Here is a 15,404-nt window from a genome sequence, read left to right on the forward strand (position 1 = left end):
AGTCAAAGTCGTTTTAGTTCTATTTTAGTCATTGTAGTTTTCTTGTTTTATTAAACAGCTCAAACAAACCTCAGTCTCAGTCACATAGCTTCCACTCTCTGCCATCTCAGTCACATAGCTTCCACTCTCTGCCATCTCAGTCACATAGCTTCCACTCTCTGCCATCTTAGTCACATAGCTTCCACTCTCTGCCATCTCAGTCACATAGCTTCCACTCTCTGCCATCTCAGTCACATAGCTTCCACTCTCTGCCATCTCAGTCACATAGCTTCCACTCTCTGCCATCTCAGTCACATAGCTTCCACTCTCTGCCATCTTAGTCACATAGCTTCCACTCTCTGCCATCTCAGTCACATAGCTTCCACTCTCTGCCATCTCAGTCACATAGCTTCCACTCTCTGCCATCTCAGTCACATAGCTTCCACTCTCTGCCATCTTAGTCACATAGCTTCCACTCTCTGCCATCTCAGTCACATAGCTTCCACTCTCTGCCATCTCAGTCACATAGCTTCCACTCTCTGCCATCTTAGTCACATAGCTTCCACTCTCTGCCATCTCAGTCACATAGCTTCCACTCTCTGCCATCTCAGTCACATAGCTTCCACTCTCTGCCATCTTAGTCACATAGCTTCCACTCTCTGCCATCTCAGTCACATAGCTTCCACTCTCTGCCATCTCAGTCACATAGCTTCCACTCTCTGCCATCTTAGTCACATAGCTTCCACTCTCTGCCATCTCAGTCACATAGCTTCCACTCTCTGCCATCTTAGTCACATAGCTTCCACTCTCTGCCATCTTAGTCACATAGCTTCCACTCTCTGCCATCTCAGTCACATAGCTTCCACTCTCTGCCATCTCAGTCACATAGCTTCCACTCTCTGCCATCTTAGTCACATAGCTTCCACTCTCTGCCATCTTAGTCACATAGCTTCCACTCTCTGCCATCTCAGTCACATAGCTTCCACTCTCTGCCATCTTAGTCACATAGCTTCCACTCTCTCAGTCACATAGCTTCCACTCTCTCAGTCACATAGCTTCCACTCTCTCAGTCACATAGCTTCCACTCTCTGTCACATAGCTTCCACTCTCTGTCACATAGCTTCCACTCTCCTTAGTCTCAGCCATCTTAGTCACATAATAGTGACTATTATATAATGACTATAATAAAAGGCTACCTTTAAACTTCCATCATGTGCACATCCAGAAAGCCTTGTCCTACTAGGAGGGATGCTGAAAACATATATATTCTCCATTACAGGACTAGTAAAGGTCCAGTTTGCAAATGATTTCTACATGAAAACTGAAATGGTATATTCATTATTTTTCCATTTTAGTAGACGCTCTTATCCTGAACAACATACAGTATCGAGTGCATACTGTGCAATACTGGACCCCCCCGGGAATCGAACCCACAACCCTAGCATTAGCAATTGAGCCACACCATCACAAATCACTTATTGTGCATTGTTTTATCTCCATGGTGATGAAAAGTCTACAGGTACAAAACCTAGTTTTATCTCCATGGTGATGAAAAGTCTACAGGTACAAAACCTAGTTTTATCTCCATGGTGATGAAAAGTCTACAGGTACAAAACCTAGTTTTATCTCCATGGTGATGAAAAGTCTACAGGTACAAAACCTAGTTTTATCTCCATGGTGATGAAAAGTCTACAGGTACAAAACCTAGTTTTATCTCCATGGTGATGAAAAGTCTACAGGTACAAAACCTAGTTTTATCTCCATGGTGATGAAAACCTTGACAACCCGCCGATGTACACTAATACACTAATCTATATTTTGATTAAGTGGTTTGTAATAATATTACATTTAAAAACGCACAAAAAGTGGTTGTTGTTCATATTATTAGATCAAAAAAAAATATTTAATTTGATGTTAATTGGATGTTTTGTGTCTTTGTCCATAACTAATGCACCTTTTTATGTAATATTTGAGGATTATTAATATATATATATATATATATATATAAATATTTGTCATATTTGAGGACAGGGTTTACTTCTTTCTGGGTTCCATTAGCGATGACATCACAGAGAAAGGGAACAGAGGAACAACTCTTAACATTCCAACATTTGAATCCTGCTAGATGCTGTTGTTAATTGTTACAGTACCTTTTGTTGTTGTTGCAAAATCAGAACCGGTTTGTACCCGTTAAGAATTACCATCACCGTGTAGGAAAAAAATAAACTATGTACGATATAGTAACGGAGTACTTTGAGACGGCAAGTGGTTTGTGACGGTGTGGCTCATGGCGGTGTGGCTCATGACGCTTGTAATGCTTTGGGTCGTGAGGTTCTCGCGGCTTTGTCGACACGAATGTAAGAGAGAGTAAAACATGACTGTTTCTAGTGGCGGTTAGTTACAAGTGAAGTGTCCCTGCTTCACATCACTTCAAAAGATTGAAGAGTGACTGAAGAGACCGGCTTGGCAGTTGTGTTGGAGAGCCGAGCAGATCAGCTCAATCAGATCGTGTAACTGATTTCTTCTAATGAGAGGATTGCATGAAATATTCTGCAATGCGATTGGACAAAAACAGAAACGGAGCTTTATGTTCAAATGTCCATTAGTCTTACGTGGAAGTCTAGTTACATTTTCATTCCATTAGTCTTACGTGGAAGTCTAGTTACATTTTCGTCAACTAAAATGAGAAGTCATTTGTAACACTTCTGTTTTGTTTTTCACCCAGCAGGGCATCTCATCTCGTTATAGTTTTACAAATGACAAAAAGGTCCTCGAGTTTTAGTCATAGATATTGTTGACGGAATTAAACACTTTACACTTTACAGAACAATAACAACATTAGTAGCCTTGTGATGACATATACTTTAGGAAGCATTTGCAGAAATCGAGAGAGACAGGGAGACAGAGAGAGAGACAGGGAGACAGAGAGAGAGACAGAGACAGAGACAGAGAGAGACAGAGACAGAGAGAGAGAGACAGAGAGAGAGAGACAGAGAGAGAGAGACAGAGAGAGAGAGACAGAGAGAGAGAGAGAGAGAGAGAGAGACAGAGAGAGACCGAGAGACAGAGAGAGACAAAGAGAGAGACAGAGAGAGACAAAGAGAGAGACAGAGAGAGACAAAGAGAGACAGAGAGAGAGAGACAGAGAGAGAGAGACAGAGAGAGAGAGACAGAGAGAGAGAGAGAGAGACAGAGAGAGACAAAGAGAGACAGAGAGAGAGACAGAGAGAGAGACAGAGAGAGAGAGACAGAGAGAGACAAAGAGAGACAAAGAGAGAGACAGAGAGAGACAAAGAGAGACAGAGAGAGAGACCGAGAGACAGAGACAGAGAGACAAAGAGAGAGACAGAGAGAGAGAGAGATTTTATATACCAATAAAATCAGACACATAAATGATAGTGACACATTGAGATCATTGACGAAGTATAATGCAGCAATATCATCACTGACACTCCTGTCTAGTACCTGACCAGTACCTGTCTAGTACCTGCCCAGTACCTGCCCTGTACCTGCCCTATGTCTCACTGTAGTGACTCATGTCCTGTTATTCTAGTTCACTTCTTAGTGAAATCAGCCAGGACAAAGGAACAAAGGTTATACTGCGTAATGTGGTTTCTCCTCCCAGGTTTTCAACAACAGTTCTCTGCTCCAGTTCCCGTTCCAGCCATTCAGTGGGGCGAGGGCTGATTGGGTAGAGGGGTCTAGCAGAGGGACTTAGGACGAACTTTGGGGAACAGCTGCATGGACCAACGAAAGGAAAGAAAGGAAAGAGTTCAGAACAGAAACAAACCGTTATTTGTTGGCTTCTGGACTAATGAAAATTGAGTTCTGAACAGCAACTAACAGTTCTGTTTTAGTACTGGGCTAGAACAAATATGTGAGATCCTGTGGGATCTCAGGACCAGGAAGCTTTGCCACCAAGTAAATAGATTTTTTTTAAATTCAGGACATGTGAAAGTCATCTTGGTATTTGTTCCTGAAGGGGTGATAAAATGAATTATTGTCTCTTACCCCAAAGTAGTTGTTAGGTATGAATCCCTCTCGGCCACAAAGTGATGCCCACCACCAATCTACCCCGTCAGGCTTCTGGAGGATAGTCACCATGTCCCCCTCTCTGAAGCCCAGCTCGTCTGCCTCCTGGGCAGGGTACTCCCACAGGGCATACAGTACCCCACTGTTCTCCACACCCATCGCCTCCTCCACACCTGACAACACACACACACACACACACACACACACACACACACACACCACACACCACACAACCAACGATTTTTCTAACATTTTTAGACACGTTTTCGACACAGAATAGCAAATAGTTCTGGATAAAGTGGCCTATATGGTTTAGTGGTTAGAGCGGCTGACCCTGGCAGTCATGTAAACTAGAGGTAGAATGGGTTTACAATCCAGACCACTGCTCTTTGACTCGATGTCCTCTTATCTTTCCTGTGGTCCTCGACTGTTTCTCTTCAATAACAGATGTGGCACTGTCCCACTCCTAAAAAATAGTTATGGAGAAAGAGGGCACCCCTGTCTAGTTCCTCCTACCCCTGAGGAAGCTCTCGCACTCCTCGAAGCCCATAGCGTACGGGTCGCACTTCTGAGATGCTGTGGCGTCATCGCTCTCCGTCACCGCCATGACGGCTGCTCCGTTCCTCACCAGGAACTGACAGAGAGGAAGGTCGTTACAGGATGCTGCACAGTGGAGGGGGGTCCTGGTACAGAACAACAACAACACTACACATGAACAATAACAACCCCATCTGACTAAACACAACGCATAATGACACAACATGACCCAAAACAGGGACAGCAACAGAGGGAGTGGACAGTAAAGGAAAGTAGGTCAATGAAAGAACCGTTATAAATGGAGGGGAAGTTTTTCTTTCTACTTAAATTTTTTTTTAACCCTTATTTTACCAGATAAGTTGTCATTTACAGCAACGACCTGGGGAATAGTTACAGGGGAGAGGAGGGGGGATAAATGAGCCAATTGTAAACTGGGGATGATTAGGTGACCGTGATGGTATGAGGGCCAGATTGGGAATTTAGCCAGGACACCAGGGGTTAACACCCCTACTCTTACGATAAGTGCCATGGGATCTTTAATGACCTCAGAGAGTCAGGACACCTGTTTAACATCCCATCCCGAAAGACAGCACCCTACACAGGGCAATGTCCCCAATCACTGCAAGCCAGCAGTGGGATGCAGGGTGGCGTGCTGCTGGCCATAAGGAATAAAGGCTAGCAGCACGCCATTATTATGTCGAAGGAGGAATAAGCCAGTTAAAAGGGCATATGATAATGAAGTTACCATCCGTGGCTGTCTGGGGCGGAGACGTTGGCTCCTATACGAACCAGGAAGTCCACCACGCTGTAGTGACCTCCACAGATGGCGTTATGGAGGGCTGTGATGCCCTCGTCGTTCGGCTGGCTCGGGTCATTCATCTACAAGGGCACAGACCACGCAGGGGTGAACCTCATGCTTGCTGTCAACACACACTGAATGCTTTATTTGGGTCCACAACCCCCTGCACCCAACCCCCTTACCCCCTGCACCCAACCCCTACCTCCTGCACCCAACCCCTACCTCCTGCACCCTGCACCCATCCCCTACCTCCTGCACCCATCCCCCTTACCTCCTGCACCCAACCCCTACCTCCTGCACCCAACCCCTACCTCCTGCACCCATCCCCTACCTCCTGCACCCATCCCCCTTACCTCCTGCACCCAACCCCCCTACCTCCTGCACCCATCCCCTACCTCCTGCACCCAACCCCTACCTCCTGCACCCAACCCCTACCTCCTGCACCCAACCCCCTTACCCCCTGCACCCAACCCCCTTACCCCCTGCACCCAACCCCTACCTCCTGCACCCATCCCCTACCTCCTGCACCCAACCCCCTTACCTCCTGCACCCAACCCCCCTACCTCCTGCACCCATCCCCCTTACCCCCTGCACCCATCCCCTTACCCCCTGCACCCAACCCCTACCTCCTACACCCATCCCCTACCTCCTGCACCCATCCCCTACCTCCTGCACCCATCCCCTATCTCCTGCACCCATCCCCTATCTCCTGCACCCAACCCCCTCACCTCCTGCACCCAACCCCCTTACCTCCTGCACAGCCCTCTAAACAGTGTCCAGTTCCCCCTACCTCCTGCACGGCCCTCTGAACAGTGTCCAGTTCCCCCTACCTCCTGCACGGCCCTCTGAACAGTGTCCAGTTCCCCCTACCTCCTGCACGGCCCTCTGAACAGTGTCCAGTTCCCCCTACCTCCTGCACGGCCCTCTGAACAGTGTCCAGTTCCCCCTACCTCCTGCACGGCCCTCTGAACAGTGTCCAGTTCCCCCTACCTCCTGCACGGCCCTCTGAACAGTGTCCAGTTCCCCCTACCTCCTGCACGGCCCTCTGAACAGTGTCCAGTTCCCCCTACCTCCTGCACGGCCCTCTGAACAGTGTCCAGTTCCCCCTACCTCCTGCACGGCCCTCTGAACAGTGTCCAGTTCCCCCTACCTCCTGCACGGCCCTCTGAACAGTGTCCAGTTCCCCCTACCTCCTGCACGGCCCTCTGAACAGTGTCCAGTTCCCCCACCAGTGACCCGTCCAGCAGTAGAACCAGAGGGCTGAGCCGAGCCCTCTGACCAGAATCCCCTCGTTCCCGACTGGCCCGACGCAGGATGGAATTGTACCCCTGGGAGGATGGAAGAGTACCACAACTTAATACCTTAACTTTCCATTATTAGATACAGATGTAGTAACATCGAGATGGAGAGACATGGCCCAAGAAGTCTTTAAAAATGCATGTTACTCTTATTAGTGAAAACCTTCCACTAACTGGATCAGTTCACTGACAATGAGACCATCTACAGTACCAGACAAAAGTTTGGATCACCTACTCATTCCAGGGTTTTTCTTTATTTTTTACTATTTTCAACATTGTAGAATAATAGTGAAGACATCAACACTATTAAATAACACATATGGAATCATGTAGTAACCAAAGAAAAGTGTTAAACAAATCAAAATATATTTTATATTTGAGATTTTTCAAATGAGCCCCCCTTTGTCTTGATGACAGCTTTGCACATTATTGGTATTCTCTCAACCAGCTTCATGAGGTAGTCACCTGGAATGCATTTCAAGTGTGCCTTGCTAAAAGTTTATTTGTGGAATTTCTTTCCTTCTTAATGTGTTTGAGCCAATCAGTTGTGTTGTGACAGGGTAGGGGTGGCATACAGAAGACAGCCCTATTTGGTAAAAGACCAACCTCATATTATGGCAAGAACAGCTCAAATAAGCAAAGAGAAATGACAGTCCATCATTACTGCAAGACACGGAGGTCAGTCAATGTGGAACATTTCAAGAACTTTTAAAGTTTCTTCAAGTGTAGCCGCAAAAAACCATCAAGCGATGAAACTGTCTCTCATGAGGACCGCCACAGGAAAGAAAGACCCAGAGTTACCTCTGCTGCAGAGGATCAGTTCACTAGAGATACCAGCCTCAGATTGCAGCCCAAATAAATGCTTCACAGAGTTCAAATAAAAGACACATCTCAACATCAACTGAATCAGGCCTTCATGGTTGAATTGCTGCAAACAAACCACTACTAAGGACACCAATAAGAAGAAGAGACTTGCTTTGGCCAAGAAACATGAGCAATGGACATTAGACCAAGGAAATCTGTCCTTTGGTCTGATGAGTCCAAATCGAAGATTTTTTGTTCCAACCGCCATGTCTTTGTGAGACGCAGATGTTGCTCTTGCTGCTGGTGATTCTCTGATCCACCTCTACGCAGACGACACCATTCTGTATACCTCTGGCCCTTCTTTGGTCACTGTGCTAACTAATCTCCATATGAGCTTCAATGCCAAACAACTCTCCTTCCGTGGCCTCCAACTGCTCTTAAATTCTAGTAAAACTAAATGCAAGCTCTTCAACCGATCGCTGCCCGCACATACCCACCCGTCCAGCATCACAAATCTGGACGGTTCTGACCTAGAATATGTGGACAACTACCTAGGTGTCTGGTTAGACTGTAAACTCTCCTTCCAGACTCACATTAAGCATCTCCAATCCAAAGTTAAATCTAGAATCGGCTTCCTATGTAGCAACAAAGCATCCTTTACTCATGCTGCCAAACATACCCTCGTAAAACTGACTATCCTACCGATCCTCGATTTCGGCGATGTCATTTAAAAAAATAGCCCCCAACACTCTACTCAATAAACTGGATGCATTCTATCACAGTGCCATCCGTTTTGTCACCAAAGCCCCATATACTACCCACCACTGTGCCCTGTACGCTCTCGGTGGCTGGCCCTCGCTTCATACTCGTCGCCAAACCCACTGGCTCCAGGTCATCTCCAAGACCCTGCTAGGTAAAGCCCCGCCTTATCTCAGCTCACTGGTCACCATAGCAGCACCCACTCGTAGCACGCACTCCAGCAGGTATATCTCACTGGTCACCCCCAAAGCCAATTCCCCCTTTGGCCGCCTTTCCTTCCAGTTCTCTGCTGCCAATGACTGGAACGCACTGCAAAAATCGCTGAAGCTGGAGACTCATATCTCCTTCACTAACTTTAAGCACCAGCTGTCAGAGCAGCTCACAGATCACTGCACCTGTACATAGCCCATCTGTAAATAGCCCATCCAACTACCTCATCCCCATACAGTATTTATATATCTTGCTCCTTTGCACCCCAGTATCTCTACTTGCACATTCATCTTTTGCACATCTATCACTCCAGTGTTTAATTGCTATATTGTAATTATTTCGCCACTATGGCCTATTCATTGCCTTACCTCCCTTATCCTACCTCATTTGCACACACTGTATATAGACTTGTTCTACTGTATTATTGACTATATGTTTGTTTATTCCATGTGTAACTCTGTGTTGTTGTATTGTGTTGAACTGCTTTGTCTTGGCCAGGTCGCAGTTGTACATGAGAACTTGTTCTCAACTGGCCTACCTGGTTAAATAAAGGTGACCTGGTCTACCTGGTTAAATAAAGGTGATCTGGTCTACCTGGTTAAATAAAGGAGATCTGGTCTACCTGGTTAAATAAAGGTGATCTGGTCTACCTGGTTAAATAAAGGTGATCTGGTCTACCTGGTTAAATAAAGGTGATCTGGTCTACCTGGTTAAATAAAGGTGATCTGGTCTACCTGGTTAAATAAAGGTGATCTGGTCTACCTGGTTAAATAAAGGTGATCTGGTCTACCTGGTTAAATAAAGGTGATCTGGTCTACCTGGTTAAATAAAGGTGATATGGTCTACCTGGTTAAATAAAGGTGATCTGGTCTACCTGGTTAAATAAAGGTGATCTGGTCTACCTGGTTAAATAAAGGTGATCTGGTCTACCTGGTTAAATAAAGGTGATCTGGTCTACCTGGTTAACTAAAGGTGATCTGGTCTACCTGGTTAAATAAAGGTGATCTGGTCTACCTGGTTAAATAAAGGTGATCTGGTCTACCTGGTTAAATAAAGGTGATCTGGTCTACCTGGTTAAATAAAGGTGATCTGGCCTACCTGGTTAAATAAAGGTGATCTGGCCTACCTGGTTAAATAAAGGTGATCTGGTCTACCTGGTTAAATAAAGGTGATCTGGTCTACCTGGTTAAATAAAGGTGATCTGGCCTACCTGGTTAAATAAAGGTGATCTGGTCTACCTGGTTAAATAAAGGTGATCTGGTCTACCTGGTTAAATAAAGGTGATCTGGTCTACCTGGTTAAATAAAGGTGATCTGGTCTACCTGGTTAAATAAAGGTGATCTGGCCTACCTGGTTAAATAAAGGTGAATTAATTTTTTTAAAGAATAGGTTAACATATGATCTCTGCATGTGTGGTTCCCAACGTGAAGCATGGAGGAGAAGATGTGATGGTGCTTTGCTGGTGACACTGTCAGTGATTTATTTAGAATTCAAGGCGTACATAACCAGAATGGCTACCACATCATTCTGCAGCGATACACCATCCCATCTGGTTTGGGCTTAGTGGGACTACCCTTTGTTTTCAACAGGACAATGACCCAACACACCTCCAGGCTGTGTAAGGGCTATTCGACCAAAAAGGAGAGTGACGGATTGCAACATCAGATGACCTGGCCTCCACAATCACCCGACCTCAACCCAATTGAGATGGTTTGGGATGAGTTGGACCGCAGAGTGAAGGAAAAGCTGCCAACACATGCTCAGCATATGTGGGAACTCCTTCAAGACGGTTGGAAAAGCATTCCAGATGAAGCTGGTTGAGAGAATGCCAAGAGTGTGCAAAGCTGTCATCAATGTAAAGGGTGGCTACTTTGAAGAATACATTTGGATTTGTTTCACACTTTTTTGGTTACTACATGATTCCATATGTGTTATTTCATAGTTTTGATGTCTTCACTATTATTCTACAATGTAGAAAATATATATTTTTTTTAAATAAAGAAAAGAAACCCTTGAATGAGAAGGTGTGTCCAAACCTTTGACTGGTACTGTACATTTCACTGTAAAATAGTCATAACAAAGGAAAGCAAAGAGAAAGAATGTGTCCTGTCATACCCTGTACTCTGGCAAGGCAGGTCCAGTGTTAGGTCCAGGGTTAGGTCCAGTGTTAGGTCCAGGGTTAGGGACAGGGTTAGTGACAGGGGAGAGGGATGTAGAGCTGTCCCCTTCTCCATCCGAAGAGGAGCTGTAGTCACTCCCCATCTCCCCCCCTTGCTGGCCCGTCAACCCCTTCCTCCGGAAAAGTTTATTCATGATCTGTTTGTACTGTTTGTGATTGTGGTCCGGCTGCAGGGTGGCTGGCTTCTTCTGGGGTTGGACAGGGGCTATAGGGTCAGGGTCACAAGGTTACCATAACATCGTATAGACATGCAGAAGCTTTCGAAAATTAAACAAATTCATAATACCAGCGCCGCATTGATTACGTGATCAGCAGAAGATTCTACCGGATGAGTATTGATGACGTGATCAGCAGAAGATTCTACCAGATGAGTAATGATTACGTGATCAGCAGAAGATTCTACCGGATGAGTATTGATGACGTGATCAGCAGAAGATTCTACAGGATGAGTATTGATTACGTGATCAGCAGAAGATTCTACCGGATGAGTATTGATTACGTGATCAGCAGAAGATTCTACCAGATGAGTAATGATTACGTGATCAGCAGAAGATTCTACCGGATGAGTATTGATGACGTGATCAGCAGAAGATTCTACAGGATGAGTATTGATTACGTGATCAGCAGAAGATTCTACCGGATGAGTATTGATTACGTGATCAGCAGAAGATTCTACCGGATGAGTATTGATTACGTGATCAGCAGAAGATTCTACCAGATGAGTAATGATTACGTGATCAGCAGAAGATTCTACCGGATGAGTATTGATGACGTGATCAGCAGAAGATTCTACAGGATGAGTATTGATTACGTGATCAGCAGAAGATTCTACCGGATGAGTATTGATGACGTGATCAGCAGAAGATTCTACAGGATGAGTATTGATTACGTGATCAGCAGAAGATTCTACCGGATGAGTATTGATTACGTGATCAGCAGAAGATTCTACAGGATGAGTATTGATTACGTGATCAGCAGAAGATTCTACCGGATGAGTATTGATTACGTGATCAGCAGAAAATTCTACCAGATGAGTATTGATTACGTGATCAGCAGAAGATTCTACCGGATGAGTATTGATGACGTGATCAGCAGAAGATTCTACAGGATGAGCATTGATTACGTGATCAGCAGAAGATTCTACCGGATGAGTATTGATAACGTGAACAGGATGAGTATTGATAACGTGATCAGCAGAAGATTCTACAGGTTGAGTATTGATAACGTGATCAGCAGAAGATTCTACAGGATGAGTATTGATTACATGATTGATTACGTGATCAGAAGAAGATTCTACAGGATGAGTATTGATTACGTGATTGATTACGTGATCAGCAGAAGATTCTACAGGACAAGCATTGATTACGTGATTGATTACGTGATCAGCAGAAGATTCTACAGGTTGAGTATTGATTACGTGATCAGTAGAAGATTCTACAGGATGAGTATTGATTACATGATTGATTACGTGATCAGCAGAAGATTCTACAGACCGAGCATTGATAACGTGATCAGTCGGGGAGGCTGTAGATAAATACTAAATAAATAAATCCTTGCAATCAATAGAACAACAGTGAAACAGTTTGGTGGTGAACTTTCTTAGTTTCTACCATTCACTCCGTCATTCTCACTCACATCGCTGGTTCCCTCTGTGTCAAATTCTTTATGCAAAATAATTGTATATTAGAAGTCATTTCCTAACCTTGTGACCCCGGTTCAGGGTTTGGGTCAAGATTGGAGTTAGGGGTCACAGAGCCGCGTCTCTTCAGGGCCCGGGGGATCTCAGAGCGAATCCGAAGTAGCTCTTCCATGTCAGGGACATCTGGGCTCTCTGCAGCCACCACTGGTTGCAGCTTGGACGGGCTGAGGGGCCTGGGGGCCACCGCCTGGGGTTCTCCTCCTCCTCCTCCTCCCCTCTCTGTCTCCCTCCCTTTCTCTGGGAGAGCTGGGTCAGGGGCCATGGGACTTTGATGAATTGGGTCCAGTCGCTCCAACTCAATGTCAACATCACCTGGTTTCAGCACTGTGGGAGAAGAGAGAACACACAGATGGACGGACGGACAGAATTACACACAGACGGGTGACCACACATAAGTGGTTAGATTGTGAGAGTAGAGTCTATGTTCGTTTAGATACTATACCTTCCCCATGGTAGGCTGGCTGCCTGAGCTCATGGGTCTGTGGCTGGGCCGGTAGCTGGGTCTGTGGCTGGGTCTGGTACTCTCTGTACTCCAGGTAATCCCTATACTCCCTGGGTACAGCATGGCGGTACAGACCCATATCCCTCTCGGTACCCAGGGCCCGGGGGTGGAGGGCAGACGATGCCCAGTAGGGGTTCTGGAGCCGCATGATGACGGAGAGAGGGATGGGTCTGTGCTGACGGGGGGGCTGGGAGGAGGAGGAGCAGGGGGGGATGGAGATACGGGATATGATTGGTTGTGGAGGGGCGTGGTAGAGGGAGGATGAGTCGGGAGGAACAGTGATACGGGTGTTACGGGGGAGAGATGAGTGGGTGGACTGGTGGGAACGAGGCAGGGTGTCCTGGAGGGAAAGAAGAGGGGGCAGAGAGACAGAGATACTGTTCATCTGACCATCATTGTTATACATGACAATTTAAGCAATTCAACTTTCCATGTCAATACAGTACACCAGAGAGAGAGAGAGATGATTAACAAACAAAAACACCTGAGCATGCGCACGCACACACACTCTACCTTCTTAGAAGGGGAAGGGCCATCCAGGTTAGATTCTCTCCAGTTGGTGTTTGGAACCAACGGTCTCAGCCACTCAGTCTCTGCAACAGACAGGTGCTAGGTTACCAACAGACAGGTGCTAGGTTACCAACAGACAGGTGCTAGGTTACCAACAGACAGGTGCTAGGTTACCAACAGACAGGTGCTAGGTTACCAACAGACAGGTGCTAGGTTACCAACAGACAGGTGCTAGGTTACCAACAGGGAGGTGCTAGGTTACCAACAGGGAGGTGCTAGGTTACCAACAGGGAGGTGGTAGGTTACCACCGGTGTGTGTTAAGCCTTGTTTAAGTTCTTCTCTGTACCATGTTATCAGTAAACACACACGGAATATGAGTGTGTGTGTTGAGGCCTGACTGTCGTAGGTGTGTGTGCGTGTGTGTGTGCGTGTGTGAGGCCTGACTGTCGTAGGCGTGTGTGTGTGTGTGTGTGAGGCCTTACTGTCGTAGGCGTGCGTGTGTGTGTGTGTGAGACCTTAGACTACTGCAATGCTCTATTTTCCGGCTACCCGGATAAAGCACTAAATAAACTTCAGTTAGTGCTAAATACGGCTGCTAGAATCCTGACTAGAACCAAATAAATTGATCATATTACTCCAGTGCTAGCCTCCCTACACTGGCTTCCTGTTAAGGCAAGGGCTGATTCCAAGGTTTTACTGCTAACCTACAAAGCATTACATGGGCTTGCTCCTACCTATCTCTCTGATTTGGTCCTGCCGTACATACCTACACGTACGCTACGGTCACAAGACGCAGGCCTCCTAATTGTCCCTAGAATTTCTAAGCAAACAGCTGGAGGCAGGGCTTTCTCCTATAGAGCTCCATTTTTATGGAACGGTCTGCCTACCCATGTCAGAGACGCAAACTCGGTCTCAACCTTTAAGTATTTACTGAAGACTCATCTCTTCAGTGGGTCATATGATTGAGTGTAGTCTGGCCCAGGAGTGGGAAGGTGAACGGAAAGGCTCTGGAGCAACGAACCACCCTTGCTGTCTCTGCCTGGCCGGTTCCCCTCTTTCCACTGGGATTCTCTGCCTCTAACCCTTTTACAGGGGCTGAGTCACTGGCTTACTGGGGCTCTCTCATGCCGTCTCTGGAGGGGGTGCGTCACCTGAGTGGATTGATTCACTGTTGTGGTCATCCTGTCTGGGTTGGCGCCCCCCCTAGGGTTGTGCCGTGGCGGAGATCTTTGTGGGCTATACTCAGCCTTGTCTCAGGATGGTAAGTTGGTGGTTGAAGATATCCCTCTAGTGGTGTGGGGGCTGTGCTTTGGCAAAGTGGGTGGGGTTATATCCTTCCTGTTTGGCCCTGTCCGGGGGTGTCCTCGGATGGGGCCACAGTGTCTCCTGACCCCTCCTGTCTCAGCCTCCAGTATTTATGCGGCAGTAGTTTATGTGTCGGGGGGCTGGGGTCAGTTTGTTATATCTGGAGTACTTCTCCTGTCCTATTCGGTGTCCTGTGTGAATCTAAGTGTGCGTTCTCTAATTCTCTCCTTCTCTCTTTCTTTCTCTCTCTCGGAGGACCTGAGCCCTAGGACCATGCCCCAGGACTACCTGACATGATGACTCCTTGCTGTCCCCAGTCCACCTGGCCATGCTGCTGTTCCAGTTTCAACTGACCTGAGCCCTAGGACCATGCCCCAGGACTACCTGACATGATGACTCCTTGCTGTCCCCAGTCCACCTGGCCATGCTGCTGCTCCAGTTTCAACTTACACCTGACTGTGCTGCTGCTCTAGTTTCAACTGTTCTGCCTTATTATTATTCGACCATGCTGGTCAATTATGAACATTTGAACATCTTGGCCATGTTCTGTTATAATCTCCACCCGGCACAGCCAGAAGAGGACTGGCCACCCCACATAGCCTGGTTCCTCTCTAGGTTTCTTCCTAGGTTTTGGCCTTTCTAGGGAGTTTTTCCTAGCCACCGTGCTTCTACACCTGCATTGCTTGCTGTTTGGGGTTTTAGGCTGGGTTTCTGTACAGCACTTTGAGATATCAGCTGATGTACGAAGGGCTATATAAATAAATTTGATTTGATTTTACTGTCGTAGGCG

The 15,404-nt window shown here is 46.5% G+C and overlaps 1 protein-coding gene across 1 annotated transcript in view; it reads right to left on the reverse strand.

Moving 5' to 3' along the window:
• Window positions 1–15,404, reverse strand: part of ppp1r13l (protein phosphatase 1, regulatory subunit 13 like) — a 71,198-nt gene that overhangs the window by 372 nt on the left and 55,422 nt on the right. Inside the window, exons 6-14 of the mRNA XM_031795338.1 lie at window positions 13,312–13,391; window positions 12,739–13,138; window positions 12,300–12,620; window positions 10,534–10,802; window positions 6,538–6,675; window positions 5,294–5,427; window positions 4,528–4,694; window positions 3,991–4,184; window positions 1–3,716 (exon numbers count right to left, since the gene is read on the reverse strand). The exon at window positions 1–3,716 is cut by the window's left edge and continues 372 nt beyond it. Of these exons, the coding sequence (XP_031651198.1) occupies window positions 3,681–3,716; window positions 3,991–4,184; window positions 4,528–4,694; window positions 5,294–5,427; window positions 6,538–6,675; window positions 10,534–10,802; window positions 12,300–12,620; window positions 12,739–13,138; window positions 13,312–13,391 (1,739 nt within the window). The 3' untranslated portion in view covers window positions 1–3,680. The remainder of the gene's footprint in view (window positions 3,717–3,990; window positions 4,185–4,527; window positions 4,695–5,293; window positions 5,428–6,537; window positions 6,676–10,533; window positions 10,803–12,299; window positions 12,621–12,738; window positions 13,139–13,311; window positions 13,392–15,404) is intronic.

This window comes from Oncorhynchus kisutch, linkage group LG18 (genome assembly GCF_002021735.2).
Source record: "Oncorhynchus kisutch isolate 150728-3 linkage group LG18, Okis_V2, whole genome shotgun sequence".
Taxonomy (NCBI): Eukaryota; Metazoa; Chordata; class Actinopteri; order Salmoniformes; family Salmonidae; genus Oncorhynchus; species Oncorhynchus kisutch.